The sequence below is a fragment of the Anopheles coustani genome, chromosome 2 (genome assembly GCF_943734705.1).
Source record: "Anopheles coustani chromosome 2, idAnoCousDA_361_x.2, whole genome shotgun sequence".
NCBI lineage: Eukaryota > Metazoa > Arthropoda > Insecta > Diptera > Culicidae > Anopheles > Anopheles coustani.
In genome coordinates, this window is record NC_071289.1 from 80,819,517 (window position 1) to 80,833,203 (window position 13,687).

The following is a 13,687-nucleotide window of genomic DNA, read 5'->3' on the forward strand; positions in this document are numbered from 1 at the left end:
GATCGTAAAAGAAAGCGACTTTCTCGAGAACACGCGTGAAACTGGACACGATCGGCGAGCACCTTTCGGCGGGGATATAAAAAAGAAAGAAGCGCCCAGCATGTGCCACCACGCCCAATTACGGAATTACCGTCAGCTTAAGCGGTAAATGAGGCACGAGAGGAAATTTTCTGCCAAATAAGTCTTGCAATGTGCGTGCCCGCAATAAAGCTCTGGTGAGTAATTCCGTTTACGATCTTCGGCGGTCCTGGAGGCAATGATGCTCAGGAGATAAAGTGGTCGTTTGCTTCTATCGTGGTTTATTTAACAACAACCAGCTAGAGGAAATAGTATGGAATATTTTTGTTATGGAATATAATACTATGGAATATTGTCTTTCCTTTTCAGTTTTGAATATTCCTTTTTTCAAGTCGTAGTTCTTTATTGAGTTCTAGAACCTACTAGTATTTTGAAAGTGAAAATCACGAGTTCGAAATCATTTGAGATCCTTGAATAAAACTAAACACTGCATGACAGTTGGGAGAACTTCATGTCCTTGATTCTAAAACATATTTGTATTTTAAAAGTTATAATTATGGGTTTGAAATAATTTCTGATCATTCCGGCTGGAATGGGCTAAAACACCACTTGAAAGTGACAATGAATTCTCAAGCTACTTGTATTTTGAAAGTAAAAATCACGGTTTCGACATCATACCTTGGAGAACACTCAAGATGAAAATCTGAAAAATAATTCTAGTTTGTGAAAGTTTCATGCTTTGAATTGGTTTTGACTGTTTTGAGGGAACAATCGATTATCATTTAATCGGTTCCAACTGTAGCTGTCCTAGCAAGAATTGTTTTTCTTCCGGATCGAAGGAAGCTTTTTGCTTGCGGTAGCCTTGACTACCTTGGTTTCATTGTCGCATCACATCAAAGCTACCTGCCGATACCCGAAATGCAGCTAGCCCGAAGTAGTAGCATATTCTTACAAAAACATTTTGATACATCCTTGATATGATACAGGGCAGCGTACAAGGTTGGATCATGAAAAAAATTATACACGAGAGTAGTAATCCAAACTGGTCCGAAATAATAGCAATTGAATGGTCTTCGTTCCAGAGAACGCAGGAAGGAAAGGAAATGCTGCTGTTCCAGCGTTACACAGGATAATTGATTCTTCAAACATTGCGAATCAATCGGATGTGTTTTTTGTATCTCTTTTGTTGCAAGGAAGTTTGATTGTTGTTTCCAATGCGCACTCGGATTGACTTTTGGGATCTGCGCGTTTCATTTTGATTATCAGGTTTGGTTCGAATGCGGTTCAAATACTAAAGATAACCCTTCATAGCGCAAGCGAAATTGGTTTGCATGTAGTATGGATGATTAAAAAATTTTTAGTTTTTGGTAAAAGAGTAAATGAGGCCCCGGGCTAGATTCTCCTCTTCCTACTTGTTCACATTAAGCGCCTGAAGCTATGCAAAGCGCGACGCATGCATACTTTTCAAATATTTGATCGCTAACGGTTCGCTTAAAAGAACATAACGGTTTAAACTAATCACGCAGTGGAGGGTGAATGCGGGTTAATATACTTTTACATGTTAAGTTACTGTAAGTTACTAGTAACTAAACTATACCACACATGATGGACAGCATGAAACAATGAGTTTAGCCGAAGAAATGATTTGGAAACGGCGGCGCGCCCGCAGCGAGCGAAGCGAGCGGACTGCGCTAGGTCTACTGAAAAAGAGAGTTTGTTATAGTTTTGAGAAATAAGGGGGGCCCGTGGGCCCCCCTCATACCGCACCCTTAGGTTGATTGCGTAGCCGAAATTAACGGTACACACTACGATTCAAATACTCGTAGGTTGAATTTAACAAATTAATGTATCACCAATTGCATACATTCAGTTTAAACGTCCACAAGAGGTGTAGCCACGATCGAAAACATGGCGGCCGGGGCCTCATTTACTCTTTTACCTAGTTTTTTGTTCATTTTTATTATTAAGATGATATTAAGATATTACATGCCAAAAAGTTGAGTAAAACAAACTTGCTTTTTTTAATGTCAAAATAATGGAAGGGTTAGTACGCAGTGAAAGCTCCACGTGTTTTCGCCTCCAAAGCTTCCAATCCGTTCAACAACATAAATTATGGATTCGCGCTCGGCAACTACTGCACTTCTTGAAGTACCGCCTGCATAATCCGGCTATTCGCCCCGTACCTGGTGAGCATAGAAGGACAGTCTAGAAGGACCGGCGTGTTGGCCTGCTGACCGCGGCTCACTTCAAACGGACCGCCCTGGCAATCGTTGCACTTGGCAGTTTACTTTTCGAAGCTGTCATAAATTATGAGCGACGTTCCATTCGGCGGCCGTCAGTGAACCGTTGTGCGGGTTGTGTGTGTGTGTGTGTGTATTGTTGTTTTTTTGGGGTCAATTCGTAAGTAAAGGAAATAATAAAGAAAAAACGATCATTCAACCCTCGATTACGGTTCGTGCGGGTTTAAATTGAACCATCGCTCATAACATCGAAACCTCAGCACTTCAGGTTTGGTTGCAGGTTTACTCGTGCCACCAGTCGGCAACCGTTTATCCGACCCTAGATCTGTTTTTTTTTCTTTCCACTAATCTGGCCCGAGTTACAGGAAGCTGAAAGGAGGTTTGAAAGCGAAAATCGGGTTTATTGATACCGTAAAATAAAGCTCATGTTTGCGGGAAAGTAGCAAAATCATGAAAACAAAGGTTTATTCTAGTGCTGTGCTTAATGAATCTTTTGGCAAGATTCATTCATTTGAATCTTTCACCTAGGATTAATTCCGATGGATTCATGAATCTTTGCGGATTCGAATCTTCAAAGCTTAATGAATCTTTCGAAACCTTAATGAATCTTAATGAATCTTTGTCATGTTAATACGACAAAAAAAAGAGGGCCCCTCAACCCATTTTTGGCTGGTGACTTTTCGTCAGTCGGTGTGTCTTTAGGATTCATGAATCTCTGGACGAAAGATTCATGAATCCCTTATAAGACAGAGATTCATTCATAACCATGAATCTGAATCATATTTACACAACTCTAGTTTATTCCCTTATCATTCCGAGAAGCTTCTCGTTTCGTTGCTGGGCTGTTCAAGTTGTCTAATTAGTTTAGAATAAATTTATTTAAAAAAAAGAGTAATATGCCATCTGCCCCGAGTGAGAATCGAACTCACGACCTTAAGATTATGAGACTTACGCGTTAACCGACTGCGCCATCGAGGCTTGTGTGAGTGCACTGCATTTTTATGCAGCAGCGCATGTTTTGTAAATTAAATCAAATAAAAATAAAAATAACCCTCTAATTTTGTAATAGTTAGTCTGATTCGCATATCTAATGATGAAATATGTCCAAGACTAGTTTTTAGGTAGACGATAAGGTAGATGATAAACCACATAAACAAACATGATGATAATTATTCCTTCTTCTTACTTATTATACCGCAGTGTGTAGATTTTAGGTAAAAGATGAATATTGAAATCAAAATTATCTTCTACAATTGATTAAAATGATGATAATTATTCCTTCTTCTTATTATTATTATACCGCAGTGTGTAGATTTTAGATAAAAGATGAATATTGAAATCAAAATTATCCTTCTACTCACACCGTCGTTAGAGGCTAGTGAGTAGTTTTCCTATAGCAGAACGTAGTTTCGATCTACGGACCTCTGGGTTATGGGCCCAGCACGCTTCCACTGCGCCACTCTGCTTGTTGTCAAGCCTTGCCTTACCGGGCGAAATGATGATTTATTTATAGTTTGTCGAAACATACATTCCTCAGCACATCGGTCGTGCCGTGCAGGCGCACATGCGCAAATTATCTCTTGTCCGGTGCGATAGCTAGACGGTTGAAAAATAGAACATCATGAGTCACTTTGGGGCTGTAGTTTTCTTTTGTTTCTTTCCGGCCCGATGGCTACCACGCTCCCACCGACCGCTTCCAGCTTTATCAGTGCCGAGCGCGAGCAGGCGAAACGTCATGTCAAGTAAAAGTGCCAAAAAGAGCATTAATTTACAAGCGAGCTATCTGATTGAGATAGCCTCAAATGTGCGGAGACGTCTCGCCGAAAGTGTGCCGAAAAGGGTACCTTCTGGAAGAAATGCTGTTACGCTCGCTGCTGTCGGCTGTCGACCGGTCGGAGGGCTATATTTTCTGCCGGAATGCTTTCGACGCATCTGACAACTCGGGCCGGCCTCCGAAATTCTTACGCGACGTCCATCGTGGTCGGAGGCTGGCGGGGTTGCTCTCCCAAGAACATGTCAGTTTCGCGAAAGAAAACGCCCACTCGCGGTGGCTGTGAAAGCCAACCGCGCCGGAAACCTTCTGGTTGCCGAATTTCGCCCCGAACCACGAAACAGTGTTTGTCCATTACGGGGTCCGTCCATTCGACGGGGTCCGTTATCGTAATCTGACTTGCGAAAACCCGTCGGGTAGTTCTGTCCGCCCGGTCGGAGATAAGAAACACTCCCGCCCGTTCCCGTCGCGCGGAAGCGTGACCACGTCGTGTGCCACGGCACTGTGGCTTAGATCACGATGCAAACGTCCTCGGTATCCGCGCGGCAGGGGAAGCTATTTTTCGGCTTCGCTGCATTTATCGGCTGACAAAATCGCCATCGTCGTGCCATGTTTTCTAAGCCTCGCGTAAACTCTCAAGCGGTCGCAGTTTACTGTCCGCGCAAAAAGAAAAGGGAAGAAACCCGCCAGCATCGCGATTCTCGGGCTGCCACCCCGATGACCCGCCTTATTTTTTCGGGGCCAGATCATGACAACGATCGAGCGCGCGATCAGTGGTGCGCACCGATGAAAATGAGTCACGAAATAGAGGTCGAGAATGGGGTTAGGTTTGCGATCCGCTAGTTGAACCGACCGCTTGAGTGCCGGATGAGTGATGTTGTTTGTCCCACGCCCCGAGAAAAAAATGGTGCTGCGGGTTGCCCTCATGATGGACATAAGCAATTGTTAACTCGTCGTCGTTGTTCGTGATGGTCGAAAGGGTTGGAAAAATAGAAACAATCAGGAAAGTTTAGTCGAGTCTAAGCAAAATCATCTTCGGTATAACTATAAAAATAAATTTGTTGCCTAACATAATCTCATAAATAAGAAAAGGACACGGGAACTAGGGTTAACTATTTCTAATAGCTTGACCTTGTAATGTCAAATTGAACAGGTAAACCTTCTCTTTTAAAAACATTATCTACCTTGATCTGTCTTTCCTAAAGATGATTGAATCATGCTGCAATGAAGGTTGAAAAAAATCACTTCCTGCCCCGAGTGAGGATCGAACTCACGACCTTAAGATTATGAGACTTACGCGCTACCGACTGCGCTATCGAGGCATGTGTCTGGGAATGTTGGTTCTCGGAACCGGGTCATGTTTTACTACCGTTCAGAAATGCCGCCAGTTCGATCGATTGCATATTTTCCACCGTTTTGTGTGCGAGTGTGCGACGAGGGCGTGCGGGGGCAGCCTCCAGCATAAACATGCTGCTACCGCCGCCTCAGCTCGTTCCGCTGCCGTTGCTTATAAATTAGATAATAATACGAATAACTTTATAAGCGGGCCCCTAATGGGAATGGGAAGAGGCGAAAGGGAAAAAAAGAAGAATAGAAATAGCGCCACCCTAGAGGTGGTGGTTTGCCTTCTCTATGGTGCGCGCGGTCAATTCCGCGGTTGAACTCGCGCACGCGGCATAGTTCGCGAACGCACGCGTGCCTTCGTGCCCTCATCACCGCCATCAACCGTGACGGAGGGAGAGAGGCGGCCGGGTGGAGGGAGGCAGAGGTCGCGCGCGCGCGCGCCATTCCACGCCATGCCGTCTTACAAGTGGCCGATTGAGGTTGGGGCGCGCGAGTCTGGGAACGCCAAGATTGATCAAGTGAATTGCGCTCCGGTGTGTACCGCTCGACCGCGCGCGTGCCTCTATTTTCGCCTCCAGACATGAGCAGCTACCCACAAACACAACCACACATAGACAACAACATTTGATCCTAGATGTTTCTTGATTGGACGCCAAGGGGGTAGTTTGTAGAGGCATGGTTGACGACCCGACCCTGGGTCAGGGTTGCTGTAATTTCAACTTGCCTTTCGCACGTCTGTTGGAGGCGGCTGAGGTTCCCTGACCCGCACATGTTTGACGCGTTGGATTATCCACCTATGCTGGAACGTTGATCGGTGAGTTCGTAGTCCCAGAGCGTTATCATCTTGGGAGCGGCAAGGACTACAGTATCCGACACAGTTGAGCACAATTTTGTTGTGTTATTTTTCCACGCACTTCTCGAAAATCATAGTAGTTGTTAGTAAATGGTTATAAAGGTTACTCATGTTGTAAGTTTATCATTTATTTTTCGTTTGTTTTCAATTCTAATGAAAATATTTTGTTTTCCAGTATTATGATCTTAGGTATTTATAAAAATGTGTTCAAAATAATAAATTAATATGCGCATAGAAGAACATTTTAGGCTGTCCCCAAGGACAGAGGAGGCGTGGTAGGCCTAAATTGAGGTGGAAGGATGGCGTAGACGAAGCCGCCAATAAAGCCGGGATACGGAATTGGACCAGCGTGGCGAGCGACCGTGAGCGGTTTCGGATGGAGCTTCGTCAGGCCAAGACCGCTCAGCGGTTGTAGCGCCACATAAGTAAGTAAGTAAGAAGAACATTTTATTTATTCGTTAGACTATATTTTGTTAACATGCATAGTTTTTTCTTACTCGGTTTAAGAATGCTACCTAACAAAATCATGTTACTTAATCATTTTAACCCTTTCAGGACCATAAGCTATTGAAGACTAAAATTGCCAATAAAACACAATATTTTGGTTATTTGGGGTGTAAAATAAAAGAATATCATCAGAAAAACCTAGCAGTATGTGTAGTTTTTTTTTATAATTTCATGGGAAATATTTTAACTTATAAACCATAAAAGTAAATAAATGACCAGTATAATTATGATATCGGAGTTTCTTTTAGTTACTTTCCACTAAAAATTACATAGAAAAATTCTAAAAAAAAATCTTAGCCATTTCTTTAAAAAAAAAAATCATCAATTTGCAAATACTAAGTTTTTGTTGTTTGTTGAACGCACGAATGGTTTGGTTTTAAGGCAATGAATTTTAATAGTTCTTTTTTATTTATTCCTTCAGAAAGACATTTGAAGCCTTTGACATATTATTTTCTTAGATGTTTCATTTCAAAAGTATCGTTGTGATAATAGTTGAACAAACAGTAACGAGTTTTGTAGATGGGAAAAATATTTCCTTTGGTCGTGAAAGGGTTAACCGGGTTTTGTTGTTTAAATACAAGGTTACGATGATTACAGTTTCGTCTTCTTAAGTTACCAGGATTTTCGGAAACAATGGTTGTGTTTCGTGTTATAAATGCAACTTAAAGTAAAAGGTGTCGAGTCAATTTTGTTAGATTAACACCCGTCCGTGTTTCGAATTGCACATTGATTTCAGTTAACAAACGATGTGAAGATTTATTTGCGTCCAGCACTGTCAGTGTCTAGTTATCATTTCCACCGAAGCTTCCCTGATTGTTGTGTTCATGACCGCTTCTGACTCATTCCCCGAGCGCTGGATCGCGAGTACTCCACCACGAACTTGCGCATGTTTTCTCAACCGTACGCGGTGGCTTGTGCCTGGATCGTGCCTCGACATTATGCTTGCTGCCGTTATTTTCTTTTTATCACGCGACGGATGAGACGACGGGAGTGGGGTGGAGTTGGCCACTTTTGCGGGGTCCTGCATTCGATATGAAAGCGTGCCTGCGTTCCGTCGCTGCAGCAGGAGCGGTTCGTTGGCAGCAGAACGATCGTCCTTTCCCATTCAATTTGCGTCCGAGTGACGTCGGGAGGGTGGACTCGGGCTGGCAGGGTTGGAACGGCCGGTGGGAGACGAAGGAAATTGTGACCGTAGACACACGTCGTGCCGAGGTTGACCACACCAATGCCACCCTTCGCCCGATTGCACTCTGCCGGCTGCCATTTGCCGCCATCGAAAAGAAAGCAACAAAACCACAGACGACCGTTGGAAGCGTGCGCGTTCGAGCGATCGGCCGGCGGAATTCATTTCGCGCAACGTACAGCAGCAACATAAGACGGTGGGTGTTGCAGGGGGTTGGGGAAGGGAACACTCTCGTCGATCATCGCCTCCCGCAGCCACCGATCAGTCGCTTTTGCGCGTGCACCCACCGCACCCATCGCCCTCTGTCTCGCTTTCGTCGAAGGGCTTCAAATCGTTTCGATCAAAGTTCGAACGGACAAACCCAATGATCCCAAGATGGAGAGTCGGAGGAGGTGGAGGAGGTTGGAAGGGAGAAGAAAAAAAAACGAAGACGCGGGAGCAATTTACGCAAAGGAGCACGAGTCTGGGAACTCGCAAACGCCAAACGTTCTCACGGCCTTTTTCAATAGTTCGCGCGCCGTTCCGCTTCGCTCCGGGCCCCCTGGCCCTTCCGCCATTCCTCCCTTGCAGAAGCGCGCCGATATCTTGCGGATAAAAAGATGAACCCGCGCGGACCCCGGCGTGTGTTTCGCCGGTGCTGCCGTCGACGTCTACTGTCTTCTTTTACCCGGCGTGTCCGCGTGGCTGATGGTTTAGTCGCTACTTTTCGAACTCCCCTTCGGTTAGTTTTTGCTTTTCCTGTCGCCTGCTTGTCCTTTGCTCTCCTTCCGCGGTTTGCGGTGACGCGCTGGAGTGTGCTTTGGATCTTCGTTCCGGCGACTCTTTTTCTCGCGGGTCTGAACGGGATGTGGGGGTTTGCTCTTTCAAGACGTCGTCCGCCCGACGTGTCTTTTGTTGGTTTCTTCCTCTTTCTCCGCGTCCGCCGCTTTGGCACACACACACACGCTCACCGTTGGCGTCGTCTTCGCTGCATGCGCGCTTTTGTCCGCAGCGTCTCGTGTAGGTAGCTGAAAATTCTTTTATTTTCTTCAAACCCCCCCCCTTGCCCCGCCTCGCCACGTCCAGCGTTCAATGCAGTGCGGTGTTGTTGTGCGCTTTCAATTTGCCTTCTGTGATTGTTGTCTTTCGGTGCGCGGTTTCCCCTTTTCGCAGTTCCGACATCATCCTCGCGCGGAGGGCTACCCTTTTTTATTGGCCTCTTCCTTAGGTGCCGCTTCGGTGGACGAATGCTTTCGCATCGTTTCCTGGCACGGGGATAAAATTCGCTCCTTGAAAAGTGTTTAAACTTTTTATTTTTTGACGGTTGTGAACAATTGTGCAAATTTTTGCACAAGACTGCAGTAGCAAACTACCTGTATTTTATCTTTACTTCAACTGTTTAAAATACATCTTTACTTTACTGTTTAAAATAATTTGCATATACTTCATAACTCAACTAATGCAAGTAAAAAATCACCATCCAAAATCAACTTCTCAGTCAAACAGATAAAATTTTTCAACAATTTCCTATTTCATATATTACGCCTGGGAGTATGCAATCCATCATGCCATCGAAATTGCAGTCGGACAAACAAAGAGGTGATAAGGAAGGCAAGCATTGTATTGTTAGAATTGCAAGAGGTTTAAACTGCCAAGGGTCTCTTTAAAAAAAGATGTATCCGAAGGACTCTTCTGTATAGCAGAACGTAGTTTCGATCTACGGACCTCTGGGTTATGGGCCCAGCACGCTTCCACTGCGCCACTCTGCTTCTTGAATCCGTGACTGGCAAGGTCAAACACTAGAAAACACAGGTCCAGCGGATGTTAATCTTTTCAATCGATAAGATATGTTGTTTTGGTTGGAGGTTGAATAAAAGTTTGAAGGCAAGTTACGTTAACTAATTCACTGACTCGACGTTTGGAGAATCTGGTTTAAAAATTTAGTCACAGTATTTCATTTCATATTTTTGCAGTTCATAGCTTAAAAAAAGGAAATAGCCAAAGATTCCCCAAAATACTTTCTAATTTATGTTGGTAACGAGGAACAAATTGTCCGGGCCTTAAACTTGCTATATTGAGTGAGCTGTGGAGTGTTGAAATCAAGCGGTATAGTATAGAACATAGCAACCATCGACGGTTATTTTATTCGTGTAGTTCTAGCGTTCATCTCGAGCCGTTTAGTTCCAGCAAATTGCCTTTCCACGATGAGCACCATCAACGTTCTCGGAACCAAGGGAAGAAAGGTATTTGTAGAGCACGGTGGTCGCGTTTACTCTGCCCCACAGAAGGACATCCAGGAGATGGCGCTGTTGAATGTGAGGCTACCATCCAGTACTTTTGCGGATCAAATATCATATCTATTTTGTTTATTTAACAGGACCAGAATCGCAGATCGTACTACGCTCGCGATGGAGATCGTCAGGAAGAAGAAATGGAGCAGAAATCGAAAAACCATCTACCGAACGGGGACAATATGAGCGTAAAGTCCCGGGAGATCTACAGCTTGTCGAGCGACTCGGATGTGGAAAGCCACAATGGTGCCGAGAACCGTTTCGTGCCGACGATAGTTCCATCGTGCAGTGCCTCCAAAGTGATGACAAAACTGAAGGACGAGGTGATGCGTTTGATTGACGAATCGATCGAGAAAATCGAGCAAGACTGGGCCGAACAGATGGCGAGTACGAAGTGCGAAGAGCAGCCACCTTCAAAGGCGCCGCCTAATACGCCGGCGGAGGAGAAAATAGACCACAGCTTGCCCGGTGAAAATACACTGGCGCTGCATCCGGACGGGGATCAGGGCGAGCTAAATCACAGGGAGCAAAATTTGCTAGTAATGAAGTCGCAACAGTTTGTCGATTCCAAGCGGCGCACACGCATGATGCTGCTGGACGAAATTCACGCTCGAATCGAACGGCTGAAGGATATGGAAACGCTGGAGTAATTTGTGTCAGGTTTTTTTTTTGTTCACTGAGATGATTTTGAGGTGCATTGAAATTTTTTATAGTTTATTTTGTAATAACCGTTTGTACCTTTGAACTATTGGTGATGGTTCAGTTTTGGAATTCCATGATGTCCAAGTGATTGTCAGTTTAGAAACATTCATAAACCCACAACTTGTTTTTTTCTGATCAATAGATAAAAAGGCTTCGGTTTTCTTTGGCTACAAAAAACAAACTGCATTCCTTTCAGATGTTTCAATACAAATCAATTCTCCGTTGATCCACCCAACATTCGGACGCATCTCGCCAGGACGTAACAAAAAAACGTTCTTGTCATCCATTGACAGCCATCGGAGACACGCGGAAGATTATGAGTGGGATTGTGTTTGCTCGGTGACGAAATCGACGGGTTTGTAAACGGATTGCCGGATGAAGTGGTTACAGTCGATGGCGATGGTGATGATGATGATGATGATATGCAGTTTGGACTGAGGACGAGCAATGTTTGGAAGTCTCCGTATCGAAGGCTGGTCCTCCGCAGACGGCAATTGGGTCGCGTTACTGCAGACGACTGCACTTTGTTGTCTCGACTGCCCTCGCGCCAACCGGGTTTACCTATTTGGAGAAGGAGTGATCCGTTCGCTCCCGCGTGGGGATTTGCTTTCGATTCTTGTGTCCACACATCGTTGACATGGCGATTCGAGTACCAGCGGCCTTGGGCGTAGCTGTCGTCTGGCGTAAAACGGGGACGCTTCGGAGGTTACATTTGGTCTGACAGATTATTTGTTTGGTTCGTTTTTTTCGTTCCAATCGCGAAATGCTTGCAGACGGCGTTGTGAAACATTGGTTCATCGTTGAAAAATAGGATGAGTTGATCATCGCTTTGATTGAAGATCAAAGATGATGATCAATATGAGACTACATATCCATTTAATGTTGATTTAAGTAAAAGTATGATATAACGTTCGATAAAGAACGATAAAGAAGACACATTCATGGAGTGTTTCAAAGGTATATCTTCTCCATTCTAAATTTGTTTCTGTTTATTCTTTCGTGTTATAGAGTGTTTTGGAAAGGTCTTTAATTAATTTGATATTTCGTTTCTACTTTCCTCTACTTCCTTTTATTTTCTTCCTTTCACGCATTCTTGTGAAGTCAACATAAATCATTTCCACATTTAACACTGTTTTGGGGTCATAAAATAGCTACTTTCCATTCATGCCGCTATCGTGAACCGAGAGTCAGAGAAAAAAAGGCCCTATCATCCATTAACGACATAAGAAAGCGACCGGCTGGAAACATGCTCTTGGACTTCCCTCCCCCCGCCTTTCTTTATGGAACACCCGAAAGTCACCGAAAACGATGTAATAAAAAGCGCCGCGATATAGTGACCCGTCCTCCCGTTGCCCTTGCGGTCCGGGCTTAAAGCTTTATTGATGATAACGCTAATGCGTAAATTTAAGGCAAGTAAAATTACACCCCAGCGCAAGTGAAACGTGATGAGATGTGGGGCTACGCAGGCCATGAAATTCGCGTGGTGAGTGGCGTAAATGGTTGGCTGGCGTCGTTGGATTAAGCCCAAGCGCGGGTAAAAGGTAATACCTGTCAGAAACGCCGAGGAAAGTCAAAAGCGCGAAAGTCAGGTTGCAAACGAACCTAATCCGGGGTTGGTTTTTTGTTTTGTTGCAGTGGCCAAATCAAAGGGCCCTCGAAACGGCAGCTGGAACCAGCGGTCTGCGATAGCGGACGAGCGAAACCGTTGGCAGATTAGCGGCAATAATCGACCACTCGCAAACGGCGGGCGCGCAACCTGCCCCCGGTCTGGACGAGGCCGCGGCGTTAAAAGCTACCGCCTCGGGGGGGTTATGTTGACATGCATTAAAAGCTCCCAATGCTCACCGTTTGCCACACCGTTCGGTCGCCAAATTGCGCGCTGAAAGGCATGGGAAATCGACCGAGTGGAACGATTACCATGTGTCGGGTTGGACGCGTTGGTAACGAGTCCCCGAGCTGGACAGTCCCGCCAGCCGGGGCGGATTTGTGTCATCGCGTTCCGTTTGGCGGTGTGTCCCGCTCTTATCCGGTTTCCTCCGCATTGAAATGATATCGTCCGGGATGGGGTGAAGATCAAAGTGTACTCCACCCCGGAGTGCGGATTACGAACACCGACCGCGACGCTGTTACGACAGGCGCTCACGATCAAACATGATCGCAAGGTGGCCAATGGCGTACCTGGTTTCGTTCGTTTCAATCGGAGAAACATGTCCCCCGAAAAGCAAACAGACGGAAGCATACATCAAGCCGCTGCAACCGGCCACGAATTTAGCGACATCGGTGTGGCAGGATGTTGCCAAACCTTTTTTCTTCTTCCTCACCCCACACCACCACCCTGGTTCCCTGATTGGGTTCGCAATGCATTTCGAAACCGATCTCGGGTGGGACCTTCTTTTTCTAATTAAAATTTAACTGTCATCTGCCCGCCCCGTGTCCGATGGCTTCTGGTGGTCCTAATTTAGTAATTTGCTAAATTGGTTGAAGGGAGGCCATTTTTTCACAAGCGAAACCCGAACAAAAAATAAAAATTGGCACATTTTCGCGTGTTGGCGTGTATAATATCTTCGTTTTTTTTTATTTTGGGTACAGAATTGGTGCAACTTGAATTTGCTGCAACGCACGCAACGTATGATAAAATTGCTCCCCGGACACGATGAACCTATCAGTCTCTAATGGTTCTCATGGGACGAAAATAATGAATCCAGTTTCGTTCGGCCGTGGAGAGCACCGAATTACGAGATAAATTGGTATGTTTCATTCGGCTCGTTAATTTGTCGCCTGTCATTAACTTGCATTCTG

The 13,687-nt window shown here is 45.0% G+C and overlaps 1 protein-coding gene and 4 non-coding genes across 5 annotated transcripts; 1 reads left to right on the forward strand and 4 right to left on the reverse strand.

The window, feature by feature from the left end:
- Nucleotides 1-3,162: 3,162 nt before the first annotated feature.
- Nucleotides 3,163-3,236, reverse strand: Trnam-cau (transfer RNA methionine (anticodon CAU)). The gene has a single exon. It is a non-coding gene; the product is annotated as a tRNA-Met (tRNA).
- Nucleotides 3,237-3,652: 416 nt separating this feature from the next.
- Trnam-cau (transfer RNA methionine (anticodon CAU)) lies at nt 3,653-3,724 on the reverse strand. The gene has a single exon. It is a non-coding gene; the product is annotated as a tRNA-Met (tRNA).
- A 1,554-nt stretch (nt 3,725-5,278) lies between these two features.
- Trnam-cau (transfer RNA methionine (anticodon CAU)) lies at nt 5,279-5,351 on the reverse strand. Its single transcript has one exon. It is a non-coding gene; the product is annotated as a tRNA-Met (tRNA).
- A 4,241-nt stretch (nt 5,352-9,592) lies between these two features.
- Trnam-cau (transfer RNA methionine (anticodon CAU)) lies at nt 9,593-9,664 on the reverse strand. The gene has a single exon. It is a non-coding gene; the product is annotated as a tRNA-Met (tRNA).
- Nucleotides 9,665-10,099: 435 nt separating this feature from the next.
- Nucleotides 10,100-10,836, forward strand: LOC131265145 (uncharacterized). Its single transcript, XM_058267406.1, has 2 exons — nt 10,100-10,210; nt 10,273-10,836. The coding sequence occupies exons 1-2, from the start codon at nt 10,100-10,102 to the stop codon at nt 10,834-10,836; spliced, it is 675 nt and encodes a 224-aa protein (XP_058123389.1).
- The last annotated feature ends 2,851 nt before the right edge of the window (nt 10,837-13,687 follow it).

What these genes read in the sequence shown, in the direction of transcription:
- LOC131265145 (XM_058267406.1), top strand. Translation starts at nt 10,100, where the DNA reads ATGAGCACCATCAACGTTCTCGGAACCAAGGGAAGAAAGGTATTTGTA. An exon ending in AGGAGATGGCGCTGTTGAAT is followed by an intron (nt 10,211 to 10,272) that starts GTGAGGCTACCA and finishes TTTATTTAACAG; the next exon opens with GACCAGAATCGCAGATCGTA.